General features: G+C 40.1%; 1 protein-coding gene across 1 annotated transcript in view; it reads left to right on the top strand.

Moving 5' to 3' along the window:
- Dnaaf5 (Dynein axonemal assembly factor 5) overlaps nt 1-16,796 on the top strand; it is a 42,733-nt gene extending 25,937 nt beyond the window's left edge. Inside the window, exons 7-10 of the mRNA XM_071662356.1 lie at nt 331-453; nt 4,365-4,511; nt 8,246-8,437; nt 16,461-16,796. Coding sequence (XP_071518457.1) covers nt 331-453; nt 4,365-4,511; nt 8,246-8,437; nt 16,461-16,609 — 611 coding nt within the window. The 3' untranslated portion in view covers nt 16,610-16,796. The remainder of the gene's footprint in view (nt 1-330; nt 454-4,364; nt 4,512-8,245; nt 8,438-16,460) is intronic.
- The last annotated feature ends 1,420 nt before the right edge of the window (nt 16,797-18,216 follow it).

Here is an 18,216-nt window from a genome sequence, read left to right on the forward strand (position 1 = left end):
GTTAACAAGGTAGTGTTAAGAACAGAGGATGGGCCTTTGAGGGAATATCCTCACCTGGCCCCCTTCTCTGTTCCTTCTTTTGGAAAATAAAAAAAAAAGAATTAAGAAAATTAAAAAAAAACGAGAGGGGAGGATTTCCAGCCACCCGCTCCCTCCCCTTTTAGTCGCCTTCTACGACACGCTGGGAATATGTGAGAAGTATTCTTTCTCCCCTATCCCCATGTATACGTGTATAAGCTACTCTTATACACGTATATATAAACATAAACGCCCATATACACATTTTTTTTTAATTAATTCTAATTGGATTTTGTTCTACTTGTTTTTCAGACTGTATTGCATTGTTTCTACCTTGGCATGCTGGATCCACTGCAGAAGCACTGAGGACTGCCTCTGTGGCCTGCTTAGAAGCTGTTTGTAAGGTTTTTGTGGGAAAAGGCCGGATAGTAGAAGGTGCGCCAATACTGTATTCACACAACTTTACCATGTCATCACAATGTCATGTATGATTATATTGTTCAATCTGTTTGACATGAAAATCTTTATCTATACACAATGCTTAATGTATCCATTATCTGGCTGATGTTCCTTACAAATCTTAGTGCTCCATTATTATCATACATCAGTTCATGTGTTTGTACTTCCACATTTTTCATCAGTTTCCTGTAATCAGAATTTATGCATCCTGTGTTAACAACTTTTAAAAGCATCTCAGTTAAGATACCTAAGCTATCCTTGTTTGATTCATACTTGATGCATACCCAAACTCTGTTGCCATGCTTCCTTTCATATCATGAATATCTTTTATATGATAGAATGTGTGTCTGTATGTTTGTTTTATACATGTTTGCTTTGATTAATGTGTGTGAGAAATACTTAGAAAAATTGATGGATTTTTATGTTGCATTTATGGATCAGGAGAAAGCATATGAGTGTCTTTTACACGACAGAATGTGTGTCTGTATGTTTGTTTTATACATGTTTGCTTTGAAGAATGTATGTGAGAAATACTTAGAAAAATGGTTGGATTTGTATGTAGCATTTGTGGATCAGGAGAAGGCATATGATAGGGTTGACAGAGATGCTTTGTAGAAGGTCTTAAGAGTATATGGTGTCGGAGGTAAGCTGCTAGAAGCAGTGAAAAGTTTCCATCAAGAATGTAAGGCATTTGAACAAGTAGGAAGAGAGGAGAGTGATTGGTTCTCAGTGAAGGTCAGTCTGTGGCAGGAGTGTGTAATGTCTCCATGGTTATTTAGTTTGTTTATGGATGGGGTGGATAGGGGGGTAAATGCAAGAGTTTTGATGAGAGGGGCGAGAATGCAGATTGTTGGGGATGAGAGGGCCAGGGAAATGAATCGGTTGTTGTTCCCAATGATACAGCTTTCGGTGGTTGATTCAAGTGAGAAACTGCAAAAGTTTTTGACTGAGTTTGGAAAAGTGTGTGAAAGGAGAAAGTTAAGGGTAAATGTGAATAAGAGTAAGATTATTAGGCTCAGCAGGGTTGAGGGACATTAATTGGAATGTTGGTTTGAATGGAGAAAAATTGGAGGAAGTGAAGTATTTCAGATATCTGAGAGTGGACTTGGCAGCAAATGGAACCATGGAGGTGGAAGTGAGTCATAGGGTAGGGAAGGGGGCAAAGGGTTTGGGAGTGATGACGAATGTGTGGAAAGGGAGAATGTTATGTCGGAGAGCAAAAATGGGTAAGTTTGAAGAAATAGTAGTTTCAACAATATTATATGGTTTTGAGGCATGGGCTATAGACAGGGTTGCTTGGAGGAGGGTGGATGTGTTGGAAATGAAATGTTTGAGGAGAATATGTGGTATGAGGTGGTTTGCTCAAGTAAGTAACGAAAGGGTAAGAGAGATGTGTGGTAATAAAAAGTGTGACAGTGTAGTTAAGATAGCAGAAGAGGGTATGATAAAATGATTTGGACATCTAGAATGAATGAGTGAGGAAAGGTTGACAAAGAGGATTTATGTGTCAGAGTTGGAGGGAACAAGGAGAAGCAGGAAACCAAATTGGAGATGGAAAGATAGAGTGAAAAAACTTTTAAGCAATCAGGCACTGAACATGCAGGAGGGTGATAGGTTTGGAAGGAATAGAGTGAATTGGAACGATGTGGTATACTGGGGTCAGTGTTGTCAGCGGACTGAACCACAGCATGTGAAACATCTGGGGCAAACCATAGAAAGGTCTGTGGGGCTTGGATGTGAATAGGGAGCTGTGGTTTTGGTGCATTACACATAACAGCTAGAGAATGACTATGAAGAAATTTGGCCTTTTTTTTGTCTGTTTTCCTGGAGCTATCATGCTAATGCAGGAAGTGATGATGCTGTTTCCTGTGTGATAGGGTGGCGCTGGGGATGGTTGAAGGCAGGCAAGAGTGAATATGAACATATGTATATGTCTGTGTATGTGTTCATATGGGTATGTATATGTGCGGATGTGTATGTGTATGTATATGGGTGGAATGCATGCATAGTGTCATTGTACAAAGGTAAAGAGAATAAAGGTGAGTGTTCAAATTACAGAGGTATAAGTTTGTTGAGTATTATTGGGAAATTATGTGGGAGGGTATTGATTGAGAGGGTCAAGGCATGTACAGAGCATCAGACTGGGGAAGAGCAATGTGGTTTCAGAATTGGTAGAGGATGTGTGGATCAGGTTTTTGCTTTGAAGAATGTATGTGAGAAATACTTAGGAAAACAAATGGATCTGTATGTAGTATTTATGGATCTGGAGAAGGCATATGATAGAGATGCTCTGTGGAAGGTGTTAAGAGTATATGGTGTGGGAGGTAAGTTGCTAGAAGTGAAAAGTTTTTATTGAGGATGTAAGGCATGTGTATGAGTAGGAATAGAGGAAAGTGATTGGTTTCCAGTGAATTTCAGTTTGTGGCAGGGATGCATGATGTCTCCATGGTTGTTTAATTTGTGTATGGATGGGGTTAGTAGGGAGGTGAATGCAAGAGTTTTGGAGAGAGGGGCAAGTATGCAGTCAGTTGTGGATGAGAGGGCTTGGGAAGTGAGTCAGTTGTTGTTTGCTGATGATACAGCGCTGGTGGCTGATTCATGTGAGAAACTGCAGAAGCTGGTGACTGAGTTTGGTTAAGTGTGTGAAGGAAGAAAGCTGAGAGTAAATGTGAATGAGAGCAAGGTTATTAGGTACAGTAGGGTTGAGGGACAAGTCAACTGGGAGGTAAGTTTGAATGGAGAAAAACTGGAGGAAGTGAAGTGTTTTAGATATCTGGGAGTGGATTTGGCTGCAGATGGAACCATGGAAGCAGAAGTGAATCATAGGGTGGGGGAGGGGACGAAAGTTCTGGGAGCATTGAAGAATGTGTGGAAATCGAGAACATTATCTCAGAAAGAAAAAAGGGGTATGTTTGAAGGAATAGTGGTTTCAACAATGTTATATGGTTGTGAGGCGTGGGCTATGGATAGAGTTGTGCGGAGGGGGGTGGATGTGCTGGAAATGAGATGTTTGAAGACAATATGTGGTGTGAGGTGGTTTGATCGTGTAAGTAATGAAAGGGTAAGAGAGATGTGTGGTAATAAAAAGAGTGTGGTTGAGAGAACAGAAGAGGGTATTTTGAAATGGTTTGGTCACATGGAGAGAATGAGTGAGGAAAGATTGACCAAGAGAATATATGTGTCAGAGGCGGAGGGAACGAGGAGAAGTGGGAGACCAAATTGGAGGTGGAAAGATGGAGTGAAAAAGATTTTAAGTGATCGGGGCCTGAACGTGCAGGAGGGTGAAAAGCGTGCAAGGAATAGAGTGAATTGGAACAATGTGGTATACCGGGGTCCACGTGCTGTCAATGGATTGAACCAGGGCATGTGAAGTGTTTGGGGTAAACCATGGAAAATTTTGTGGGGCCTGGATGTGGAAAGGGAGCTGTGGTTTTGGTGCATTATACATGACAGCTAGAGACTGAGTGTGAACGAATGTGGCCTTTGTTGTCTTTTCCTAGCGCTACCTCGCGCACATTTGGGGGGAGGGGGTTGTTATTTCATGTGTGGCAGGGTGGCGATGGGAATGAATAAAGGCAAACAGTATGAATTATGTGCATGTGTGTATATGTATATATCTGTGTGTATATATATGTATACGTTGAGATGTATAGGTATATATATATTTGCTTGTGTGGACGTGTATGTATATACATGTGTATGTGGGTGGGTTGGGCCTTTCTTTCGTCTGTTTCCTTGAGCTACCTCACTAACGCGGGAGACAGCGACAAAGCAAAATAGATAAATGAATAGATAATTTGGTAAGGCATGTATCATGATTTATAATATACATATATTTGGGACTGATGGAACAATGAAATATAATAAGATTTTCTTATCTTTTTCAGAACTGAGGAAGTCTTTGACAGTCATCCCAGCCTTGATAGAAGATAATTCTGAAGACACTCGTAGTTTCACTTGTGGGGTTATCTGTTGGATTGCCATCAATTATCCTCAGTTGATTTCTTCTGAAACCTTCCATATATTGGCTGATAGTAAGTGTCATTTTTTTGTTACTGACAACACTATTGATTGTCATGATAAAGTCAAAATATCAGATGGAAGTGGTGAAATTTGCTATCAAAAGTGACTATGATAAAATTCTTGACATTATCCTTTAATCCAAAGGATGCAAAATATTAACTGGAATGTGCCAAAATAAACACTTACAGTTTGTAAAGGAAATGTTTTGGTTAGTTTATAAGGGCAGCTGATAGTACCTTGTAAGTAAACCTATCTTTTTTGTAGTGGATCTGCCATAGAGCTAGGCAAATAGGACTTCCCAAGTCTCAATGGGTATGAGAGGCATATACCAATGATTCGGTGTGAGTAATACTACCATCTGTTTCTGAAGGCAGGATCACCTTGAGGACCATTGCTAACCATTGACTTCTTACAAGGAAGAAGGCTTTAGTTTTAATTTGAAATCAATATGTAATGAACATAGCCAAATCATTTACTTACTGCTCTGCATTCAAAGAATGAAGGCCCTTTTACCTTATTTCTGAGTTTTTCTTCAGGTGTATGTATTTCCAGCAAAAGTGTTTCAAACTTTTGATAAACCTGCCATATCTGTTGAGTGGTACCATTAGAAAAGCTTATACCTCTCTCTCAGCAAGCTCTTGTTCATAAGTTATTCAGAAGCTGTATGTGTTTCAGTGTTCAGAGACCTTATTTGTACCATCTTCAAGGGCACATCTTGGGTTTCCCCCTTTACTTTGCTGTTGCCGAAATCTGTTTCCTATTTTGCTCAACTTACTGTCAAACCCATATGCTACAACATGTTCAGATATATATCCCTGGGTAATACAAGTCTAGAATATCCCTTTTCAGTATATTAACACTAGGAGCTTCTTTTATTTGATTGTAGAATTGATCTTAGTAGTCCCACAACTGACAAACTTCATCAAATGATATTTTCTTTTTGTGATCATAATCAGTTTTGTAACCTTCTTGATTATGTACTTTCTGCAGTCAAATACTTTATCTAATTATCCTTCTGAAGCTTTAATCCACCATGTTCCTCATTTCTAACTGTTCTATCCTCAGGACATACGGTGAATGAGTTTCATGCCATGTTTCATTGCAAGGACATCCTAATTTTTGTCAGTATCAAAAGGATGACGATTTGCCTTAACCTTAAGTTTCATATAGTGAATAAAGCATCCACTTTTTGACAAGAGTGTGATTATTTTTAGCTGGAAAGAGGGGTACATTCATGACAGTTTCAGTCTAGCATGCACGGTGAAAAACCTGTTTGGATTCCACATCATCTTTTTATCTCTCTTGACTCCAGAATTCCTCCCTTTGGGAAGAAACATTGCTTTGCATATTAACACCTTGCCCTGAAATTTAAGCCTACTGCAGACTCATGTAACCATAATGTCAGAAAGGGAACATTATTTTATCCTGTCCAAGGAACCTCTAACTAGAAGATATAGGCCTGTGGAACTGTACTCACACTTTTGTCCATGATTGTTTGAGTCTGCATCTGTAGGACACTCACCTATGCGACACCTGGTTTTTTTTACCATGCACCTCTTCCTTACCTGCTGTTCACCACTACATTTCTATATGAATTTCAAAAGTTACCATGCCTTCATTTGTCAGTGTTTTCATTTCTTTTGTTCAATGGCTGACCCTTGTTTTAGAGAACGCTATTTTTTAACTCATGAAAAGTTGTTTTCTCCTATAAAGGAGTGCAGTGAGCAAGTCTCTCTTTCTCCATCCATCCTTCCCCCCTTTACTTTTATACACTTCTGGTGGTGTACATTAGGGTGTTATGAAAATAAATGATTTGTTTTTGTTTACTAAAACTAGATTTAATCTCATGACCTATCCCTTGTTCTTTGAGAGGAAAGAATGGTAAGGAATGGTTTGTGGCAGGTGATCGTATCCACAGGGGCAGATGGTGGGGTTACCCACAGGCAGTTATTAGCATTTGGTTCATTATTCTCATAGAAGTCTGGGCTGCTTCATTTCCTTTGTCACTATCCTCATTAGGAAGAAATAGCTATCAGTGAGTTCTTAACTTCTTTGTTTACGTAGGTGCCAGAGAGAGCTGGGGGTCTTTGAAGGTTAGCTATCAAGTTGTTAGCTAACTACTGAAATGTCATATGTTAATTACTGGATTTATGATTTTTTGTTTCATTCATTTAACTTGTCATTTGAATATGAATATTATCCTTAAGACAGTTAAACAAGGCTATATACTTGCAATGGGTCTGGACCCCACTGATGTAAATGATATAATGACTGATCATGTATTACTTTTCATTTGCACAGATTTTACTTTACCATCCCCAAGTAAACACAAATTCTGCCCTCTTGTATCTGTGGCAAATCTTTTTAGTGGCCACATGATTTCTTGGTATTGTTTCGTTTTAATAGCCATATTACAAGTTCTTTTCTTTTCCTTAGTGCAGGAAGACATGATACCACTTAGTCAAGTTTTAATTAGTGTCATCCAGGTAATAAATTTGTTGCAGGAGAGATTTATATACCTTGCTCTTTAAGTTACAAGGAAGAATACTGGCAAGATACCCATGTACAGCCACTTTTGTTTTTCACCCAGTACTTCCAACTCAGATCATTACAGGCATCTTTTTGTTGCTCTTTACCCACCACCTTACTTCCTAGTGTGCAGTGTGAATTTTTATATGTTGGTGAAAATAAGTTCCATTATCCCTGGGGATAGGGGATTAAGAATACTTCCCACGTATTCCCTGCGTGTTGTAGAAGGCGACTAAAAGGGGAGGGAGCGGGGGGCAGGAAATCCTCCCCTCTTGTTTTTTTTTTTTTTAATTTTCCGAAAGAAGGAACAGAGTGGGGCCAGGTGAGGATATTCCAAAAAAGGCCCAGTCCTCTGTTCTTAACGCTACCTCGCTAACGTGGGAAATGGCGAATAGTTTAAAAGAAAAAAAGAAAAAGAAAATAAGTTCCATAACCTTTGTTTTAATCTGATTTTTACATGATCTTCATGTCATTTATATTCATGTGTAATCTTTGGTCATACTTTGAGCTAAGTGTTTTCTTTAATGACCATTCTGGTTGCATACATCAATGAGAAATTGCAGAAGGTGGTGCCTGAGTTTAAGAGAGTGTGTGAAAGGAGGAAGTTGAGAGTAATAAGGTATAGTGGGGGAGAGAGACAGTTTGCTTTGAGTGTGAGTTTGATTTAGAGAGAACCTGGAGGAAGTGAGTTGGATTAGATATCTAGGAATTAACTTGGTAGTGCATGGAATTATGGTAGCTGAATTGAGGGTGAGGTAACAAAGGCCCAAGTGCATTTAGGAGTGTATGGAAAGAAGTTTACTAACTATAAGGGCTAAGATGGGAATATTTATAGAATGGCAGCACTGATAGTGTTGTATGGCTGTGAGTCTTAAATGTAAAAGTATGGAATAGGATGGATGTAATGGAAATGAAATGCCTGTCAACAGTAAGTGGTGTAATGAAGAATGATAGTACCAGTAGTAGGTTTCTTTTTTGTGGTGGATTAGCTAAACCTTTCAGTATCTGCTTTAAGAAATGAGGCATAATAAGATTTTTAAGTAAAACACTACAATTTCATTGCTATCCCATGATTAAAGTATTAGCACATCTTGAAGGTTTATTATTTATGTTACAGATATTCATTAGATATTTACTTTATTCAGTTATTATGAGTTTTATTTTGTCGTACTGTATTTGACAACTACTTCAGACATTACCAGTCCATTTTTCACAGGATTGGTGAAGAGATTTAATGATGTTCAGCAGCTGGTAAGACTGAAAGCAGCTCATGTCTTAGGAGTTTTATTTGATAACCTACCAGAAGATTATCATCCTGCAAAACATTTGGCCCTGCTACAAGACTTGTTTAAGGCTGCTGTGATATTTCTAGATGATCCTGATGATAAGCTACAAGAAGCCATCTTAAGTAGGTTACATTACTATTGGTTGATTGATTGGTCTCATTTTTTCAGGGATAAAAGTATAGGGAGCAATGTGATATTAATGCATGGGTGGAAGAAATGATAAACATATGTTCTCTGAATAATGTAGCAAATTTGGTACATATGACAGTCATATGGAACTACACTTGAGTCATTTGTTAAGGTGTGTATTAGGGTTTTCCAGTTTCAAGTGAGAGAAGTACGACTTGCAGTTATTGCAGCTTACATTCAGGGTCCAAAATTAGCTAACATCATCTCGCTGAAAACATATCTAAAGTGGTAAGCCCTAGATGATTAGGGCTAGCACCTTTCACAAAGAAAGATATTCTTCAAGTATATGAGTGCAATATTAATTTAACATCCTTTTAGATGACTCCAGATGCAGGAAGAAGGCAAATGCTGTAGAGATAGCTCATTAGTAATTTATAACTGCTGAATTCTTATTAGAAGTAAAGTCATAATCTAACATTTCAGCTTATACTAAAATAAGATTTAAGAATGATGTTTAAAAATCATGTGAGAAATCATGTAACCAACAATTCTGTTTGGGATTAGTTTATTAGAAATCTTATTTATTATTATACTTTGTCACTGTCTCCCACATTAACGAGGTAGTGCAAGGAAACAGACGAAAGAATGGCCCACCCACATATGCATGTATATACATACAAGTCCACACCCACACATATACATACCTATACATCTCAACATATACATATATATACACACACAGACATACATATATATACACATGTACATGATTCATACTGTCTGCCCTTATTCATTCCCGTTGCCATCCCGCCACACATGAAATGAAAACCCCCTCCCCCCCCACATGTGCATGAGGTAGGGCTAGGAAAAGACAACAAAGGCCACATTCGTTCACACAGTCTCTAGCTGTCATGTATAATGCACCAAAACCACAGCTCCCTTTCCACATCCAGGCCCCACAAAACTTTCCCTGGTTTACCCCAGACGCTTCATATGCCCTGTTTCAATCCATTAACAGCACGTTGACCCTGGTATACCACATCGTTCCAATTCACTCTATTCCTTGCACGCCTTTCACCCTCTTGCATGTTCAGGCCCCGATCACTCAAAATCTTTTTCACTCCATCTTTCCACCTCCAATTTGGTCTCCCACTTCTCCTCATTCCTTCCACCCCTGACACATATATCCTCTTTGTCAGTCCTTCCTCACTCATTCTCTCCGTGTGACCAAACCATTTCAAAACACCCTCTTCTGTTCTCTCAACCACTTTTTTTTTAAACACATATCTCTCTTACCCATATCTCTCTTACCCTTTCATTTCTTACTTGATCAAACCACCTCACACCACATATTGTCCTCAAACATCTCATTTCCAACACATCCACCCTCCTCCGTACAACTCTATCTATAGCCCACGCCTCATAACCATATAACATTGTTGGAACCCCTATTCCTTCAAACCTACCCATTTTTGCTTTCCAAGATAACATTCTCGACTTCTACACATTTTTCAACGCTCCCAGAACTTTCGTCCCCTCCCCCACCCTATGATTCCATCCGCTGCCAAATCCACTCCCAGATATCTAAAACACTTCACTTCTTCCAGTTTTTCTCCATTCAAACTTACCTCCCAATTGACTTGTCCCTCAACCCTCCTGTACCTAATAACCTTGCTCTTATTCACATCTACTCTCAGCTTCCTTCTTTTACACACTCACCAAACTCAGTCACCGGCTTCTGCAGTTTCTCACATGAATCAGCCACCAGCGCTGTATCATCAGCGAACAACAACTGACTCACTTCCCAAGCTCTCTCATCCACAACAGACTGCATACTTGCCCCTCTTTCCAAAACTCTGGCATTCACCTCCCTAACAACCCCATCCATAAACAAATTAAACAACCATGGAGACATCACGTACCCCTGCCGCAAACCAACATTCACTGTGAACCAATCACCTTTCTCTCTTCCTACACGTACCCATGCCTTACATCCTCAATAAAAACTTTTCACTGCTCCTAACAACTTGCCTCCCACACCATATATTCTTGATACCCTCCACAGAGCATCTCTATCAACTCTATCATATGCCTTCTCCAAATCCATAAATGCTACATACAAATGCATTTACTTTTCTAAGTATTTCTCACGTGCATTCTTCAAAGCAAACACCTGATCCACACATCCTCTACCACTTCTGAAACCACACTGCTCTTCCCCAATCTGATGCTCTGTACATACCTTCACCCTCTCAATCAATACTCTCCCATATAATTTCCCAGGAATACTCAACAAACTTATTTATTTTTTTTTTTTTATTATACTTTGTCGCTGTCTCCCGCGTTTGCGAGGTAGCGCAAGGAAACAGACGAAAGAAATGGCCCAACCCCCCCCATACACATGTATATACATACGTCCACACACGCAAATATACATACCTACACAGCTTTCCATGGTTTACCCCAGACGCTTCACATGCCTTGATTCAATCCACTGACAGCACGTCAACCCCGGTATACCACATCGCTCCAATTCACTCTATTCCTTGCCCTCCTTTCACCCTCCTGCATGCTCAGGCCCCGATCACACAAAATCTTTTTCACTCCATCTTTCCACCTCCAATTTGGTCTCCCTCTTCTCCTTGTTCCCTCCACCTCCGACACATATATCCTCTTGGTCAATCTTTCCTCACTCATCCTCTCCATGTGCCCAAACCACTTCAAAACACCCTCTTCTGCTCTCTCAACCACGCTCTTTTTATTTCCACACATCTCTCTTACCCTTACGTTACTCACTCGATCAAACCACCTCACACCACACATTGTCCTCAAACATCTCATTTCCAGCACATCCATCCTCCTGCGCACAACTCTATCCATAGCCCACGCCTCGCAACCATACAACATTGTTGGAACCACTATTCCTTCAAACATACCCATTTTTGCTTTCCGAGATAATGTTCTCGACTTCCACACATTCTTCAAGGCCCCCAGGATTTTCGCCCCCTCCCCCACCCTATGATCCACTTCCGCTTCCATGGTTCCATCCGCTGCCAGATCCACTCCCAGATATCTAAAACACTTCACTTCCTCCAGTTTTTCTCCATTCAAACTCACCTCCCAATTGACTTGACCCTCAACCCTACTGTACCTAATAACCTTGCTCTTATTCACATTTACTCTTAACTTTCTTCTTCCACACACTTTTCCAAACTCAGTCACCAGCTTCTGCAGTTTCTCACATGAATCAGCCACCAGCGCTGTATCATCAGCGAACAACAACTGACTCACTTCCTAAGCTCTCTCATCCCCAACAGACTTCATACTTGCCCCTCTTTCCAAAACTCCTGCATTTACCTCCCTAACAACCCCATCCATAAACAAATTAAACAACCATGGAGACATCACACACCCCTGCCGCAAACCTACATTCACTGAGAACCAATCACTTTCCTCTCTTCCTACACGTACACATGCCTTACATCCTCGATAAAAACTTTTCACTGCTTCTAACAACTTTCCTCCCACACCATATATTCTTAATACCTTCCACAGAGCATCTCTATCAACTCTATCATATGCCTTCTCCAGATCCATAAATGCTACATACAAATCCATTTGCTTTTCTAAGTATTTCTCACATACATTCTTCAAAGCAAACACCTGATCCACACATCCTCTACCACTTCTGAAACCACACTGCTCTTCCCCAATCTGATGCTCTGTACATGCCTTCACCCTCTCAATCAATACCCTCCCATATAATTTACCAGGAATACTCAACAAACTTATACCTCTGTAATTTGAGCACTCACTCTTATCCCCTTTGCCTTTGTACAATGGCACTATGCACGCATTCCGCCAATCCTCAGGCACCTCACCATGAGGCATACATACATTAAATAACCTTACCAACCAGTCAACAATACAGTCACCCCCTTTTTTAATAAATTCCACTGCAATACCATCCAAACCTGCTGCCTTGCCGGCTTTCATCTTCCGCAAAGCTTTCACTACCTCTTCTCTGTTTACCAAATCATTTTCCCTAACCCTCTCACTTTGCACACCACCTCGACCAAAACACCCTATATCTGCCACTCTATCATCAGACACATTCAACAAACCTTCAAAATACTCACTCCATCTCCTTCTCACATCACCACTACTTGTTATCACCTCCCCACTTGTGCCCTTCACCGAAGTTCCCATTTGCTCCCTTGTCTTACGCACTTTATTTACCTCCTTCCAGAACATCTTTTTATTCTCCCTAAAATTTAATGATACTCTCTCACCCCAACTCTCATTTGCCCTTTTTTTCACCTCAACAAACTTATATCTCTGTAATTTGAGCACTCACTCTTATCCCCTTTGTCTTTGTACATTGGCACTATGCAAGCATTCCGACAGTCCTCAGGCACCTCGCCATGAGTCATACATACATTAAATAACCTTACCAACCAGTCAACAATACAGTCACCCACTTTTTTAATAAATGCCACTGCAATACCATCCAAACCCGCTGCCTTGCCGGCTTTCATCTTTCACAAAGCTTTTACTACCTCTTCTCTGTTTACCAAATCATTCTCCCTAACCTCTCACTTTGCATATCACCTCGACCAAAACACCCTATATCTGCCACTCTATCATCAAACACATTCAACAAACCTTCAAAATACTCACTCCATCTCCTTCTCATATCACCACTACTTGTTATCACCTCCCCATTAGCCCCCTTCACTGAAGTTCCCATTTATTCCCTTGTCGTACACACTTTATTTACCTCCTTCCAAAACATCTTTTTATTCTCCCTAAAATTAAATGATAGTCTCTCACCCCAACTCTCATTTGCCCTCTTTTTTGCCTCTTGCACCTTTCTCTTGACCTCCTGCCTCTTTCTTTTATACAGCACCCAGTCATTTACATTATTTCCCTGCAGAAATCATCCAAATGCCTCTCTCTTCTCTTTCACTAATAATTTTACTTCTTCATCCCAACACTCACAACCCTTTCTAATCTGCCCACCTCCCATGCTTCTCATGCCACAAGCATTTTTGGCACAAGCCATCACTGCTTCCCTAGATACATCCCATTCCTCCCCCACTCTCGTTACGTCCTTTGTCCACGGTTCTCACCACGTGCACGGCTTACGTCGCTACTGTCTCTGGTGAGCGGCGGGTGGCTGGTGTCGTGTCTTGAGACACACACACACACACACACACACACACACACACACACACACACGCAAGTTCACCTTTTTCCATTCTGTACTCAGTCTCTCCTGGTACTTCCTCACACAAGTCTCCTTCCCAAGCTCACTTCTTTCACCACTCTCTTCACCCCAATATTCTCTCTTCTGAAAACCTCTACAAATCTTCACCTTCGCCTCCACAGATAATGATCAGACATCCCTCTAGTTGCACCTCTCAGCTCATTAACATCCAAACGTCTCTCTTTTTTGTGCCTATCAATTAACATGTAATCCAATAACACTCTGCCATCTCTCCTACTTACTTATGTATACTTATGTATATCTCTCTTTTTAAACCAGGTATTCCCAGTCACCAGTTTTTTTTCAGCACATAAATCTACAAGTTCTTCATCATTACCATTTACAACACTGAACACCCCAAGTACACCAATTATTCCCTCAACTGCCACATTACTCACCTTTGCATTCAAATCACCCATCACTATAACCCGGTCTCGTGCATCAAAACTACTAACACACTCACTCAGCTGCTCTCAAAACACTTGCCTCTCATGATCTTTCTTCATATGCCCAGGTGCATATGCACCAATAATCACATACCAAAATAGAATAAGCCTGCATATATATATATCTAGGAAAGGTTAGATATATGCATAGATACTGCAAAGGAAAAAGTAAACATAACTACTACCTGATAGTGATTGTTCATGTATGGAGGTTATTCTTGGTTTTCTTCAGTACAGTACATTGCTCTATATGCATTGTTTTGTACAATTTATGATGGACATTTTAGTAGATAATAGTGTACACTGGACCTTGATACTTTCACAACAAAAAGAAAGGACAAAGGACAGTAGTCTATAAGACCGTTAAAATGCAGTGGTATGTCACTTTATCATTATAGTTTTACCACAGAACTGTATCATTACTTCTTACCTAATTGGTTCACTATTGGTTTATCTGAAGTTTCTTGGGATCTGCCTGATTTGGCTTTGCAAATGGCATTTTGGGAGAAGAGTATAGCTTATCAGTTCCTGTTCTCAAAATTCAGTATCACTGATTCATTTATGTTTTTTGAAGGCTGTTGTCTTTTGTGTTAGCCATAGATAAACTGTTAATTTATATCAATTAAAGACTTCTCTGTCTATCCATCTATTTATCTGAATCTCTCCCCCCCCCCCCTCTCTCTCTCTCTCTCTCTCTCTCTCTCTCTCTCTCTCTCTCTCTCTCTCTCTCTCTCTCTCTCTCTCTCCCCCTCTCTCTCTCTCTCTCTCTCTCTCTCTCTCGATAAAAGAGATTTTGAGCAATCAGGGCCAGAATATGCAGGGGGATGAAAGGCATGCCCAGAATAGAGTGAATTGGAACATTGTGGTATACTGAGGTCAACTTGCTGAATGTGGACTGAATTAGGGCATGTGAGATGTCTAAGGTAAACCATGGAAAAGTCTGTGGAGCCAGGATGTGGATAGGGAGCTGTGGTTTTAGTGCATTATACATGACAGCTTAATGATAGATATGAGCGGATGTGGCCTTTCTTCGCTTGTTCCTGGCTCTACTTCATTGATGTGGGAAATGGCGATCAAGTACAAAAGAAAAGAAAAAAGCAATATATATGTCTTATCATCATTAGATCTACTACCAGTTTAATGAGATAGAATAGGTACATAAAACTTTCCAAATTACTCATGTACAGTGTCATCCCATTCCCAGTGTATTAAGGTGAAAGATGAACTTCCACAATATTAAAGACACTCCTCATTTTTTCACTTTGCATACTGAGTTGATATGTCACGTGAGACCTAAATCTTATTTCACAACACATCTGGACACAAAATACCTCCATCACCCCCCAAATCACTTCTCTGACATGTTCTTCTGGGATATCCTTAGATCTGATCTATTATCCCACTGCATCTCTCAGTCTCTGTTGTGGTCTATCTTTCTTCCTTATCTCTTTCTGTACCACTGTCTATCTTATTGAGCAGCCTGCCTTTTGCCATATGTTTATGATAACCATTTCACCCTAAATTGGTTTCATTGCTGCAGTACCATTCTTGGTACTGCAGCTGATGTACCATTCAAGGTATGTGATGCCTCTGGCAATTGACTGCAAATGTGCATATGCAGCCTAGAACATTTGAGAATCATGGGTTAGATAAACACAGGAATGGTGAGTCAGGAAATAATTACAGTGATCCCTTGTTTACCATAGTATTAGCAACTGCAGCATAAAGTTATAAGTATCCATGGCACTTTTTCCACCTGTTGGGCGAGTGTTACAGTGGTTGTGGGCTACTTCTGACTCAGTTTGGTGGGATTCAGCATGATGTTGGTATGATGATAAGCTTAGCGGTGCACGAGTGAGATGATCGCATCAGGCAGGCCATATCGCTTGTGCTTGCTTGCGATGTTCTTTCATAATGTGACTCTTGTTGCACAATGAACTCCTTAAATAATCTTGTTACTGAACAAATCTTATTGATTTTAAGCTTTTTGCTACTTTTTATCCATAGAAATAGCTTCTTAAGTGTAAGTCAGCAATGTTTTTGAAGTAAAAGATACTTATTTTTCACCTGGAGGAAGCAAAGTGCTTTCACTATGTATGAGTGGATGTAGCAGCAGATAAGACCGTGGAGTCCGAAGTGAGTAATAGGGTGGTAGACTGCTAAGGTCCTGGGTACATTGAGGAGTTTATGGAACTGTGTTGTTCATTCTTTTTTCTTGTTGATGATGATTTTATTATTATTTAGCTATTGTGAGAGAATTCACATGATAAATCATATTTCATAATTTCATCTTTGTTTCAGTAACACTAGAAAAGATGGGATGTGTTTGTCCTGACTTGCTCATCACGACATTAGAAGAAGACAAAGACAAGTATCGGAATGTTCATTACTGCCAGAAACTCATTGATTCAATGAGGGTGTTACAGATTGCATCAAATACTGAAGGCTGACATAAAGTAGTAATTAGTAGATCTAACATATTTACATAAGGAGTCCATCATTTCTAAGCTTCTGATTGTAAGTGCAGCCTTTAAGCTGCTGGATCTACATAAAAGGTTTCCTAGGGTTGCACAGAATACATAATTAAGTAATTGATAAATTCTGTGTCATGTAGGTAAGAAAAAAGATTCACATGAAGATGTCATGTTATTTCCCTAAGGATGTTGAAAAATTCCATATTGTGTATTGAACGTATTGATTTTTTTCATTGATAGAGTATGGTAAAGTGTGTGAAAGAAGAAAGTTAAGAGTGAATGTGAATAAGAGCAAGGTTATTAGGTACAGTAGGGTTGAGGGTCAAGTCAATTGGGAGGTAAGTTTGAATGGAGAAAAACTGGAGGAAGTAAAGTGTTTTAGATATCTGGGAGTGGATCTGGCAGCGGATGGAACCATGGAAGCGGAAGTGAATCATAAGGTGGGGGAGGGGGCGAAAATCCTGGGAGCCTTGAAGAATGTGTGGAAGTCGAGAACATTATCTCGGAAAGCAAAAATGGGTATGTTTGAAGGAATAGTGGTTCCAACAATGTTGTATGGTTGTGAGGCGTGGGCTATGGATAGAGTTGTGCGCAGGAGGGTGGATGTGCTGGAAATGAGATGTTTGAGGACAATGTGTGGCGTGAGGTGGTTTGATCGAGTAAGTAATGTAAGGGTAAGAGAGATATGTGGAAATAAAAAGAGCGTGGTTGAGAGAGCAGAAGAGGGTGTTTTGAAATGGTTTGGGCACATGGAGAGAATGAGTGAGGAAAGATTGACCAAGAGGATATATGTGTCGGAGGTGGAGGGAACGAGGAGAAGTGGGAGACCAAATTGGAGGTGGAAAGATGGAGTGAAAATGATTTTGAGTGATCGGGGCCTGAACATGCAGGAGGGTGAAAGGTGGGCAAGGAATAGAGTGAATTGGATCGATGTGGTATACCGGGGTTGACATGCTGTCAGTGGATTGAATCAGGGCATGTGAAGCGTCTGGGGTAAACCATGGAAAGTTGTGTGGGGCCTGGATGTGGAAGGGAGCTGTGGTTTCGGGCATTATTGCATGACAGCTAGAGACTGAGTGTGAGCGAATGGGGCCTTTGTTGTCTTTTCCTAGCGCTACCTCGCACACATGAGGGGGGAGGGGGATGGTATTCCATGTGTGGCAAGGTGGCGATGGGAATGAATAAAGGCAGACAGTGTGAATTGTATGCATGGGTATATATGTATGTGTCTGTGTGTGTATTTTTATGTGTACATTGAGATGTATAGGTATGTATATTTGTGTGTGGACATGTATGTATATACATGTGTATGGGGGTGGGTTGGGCCATATCTTTCGTCTGTTTCCTTGCGCTACCTCGCAAACGCGGGAGACAGCGACAAAGCAAAATAAATAGAATATAAAATATTTTTGTTGTTTGTGACATAAGCAGCAATTCATTTGTACTTCAAAATTTCAGATAGTGAGGCAAGGTAAGCCCTGTGTACTTTGGTATTGGTGTTATTTTGTATGATGGTAGTTTCACATTACATATAAAATGTGTGTTTATCTTTTGATTACTGTTCTAATTATTATTTGTGTGTT

Source organism: Panulirus ornatus, chromosome 6 (assembly GCF_036320965.1).
Source record: "Panulirus ornatus isolate Po-2019 chromosome 6, ASM3632096v1, whole genome shotgun sequence".
Lineage (NCBI taxonomy): Eukaryota > Metazoa > Arthropoda > Malacostraca > Decapoda > Palinuridae > Panulirus > Panulirus ornatus.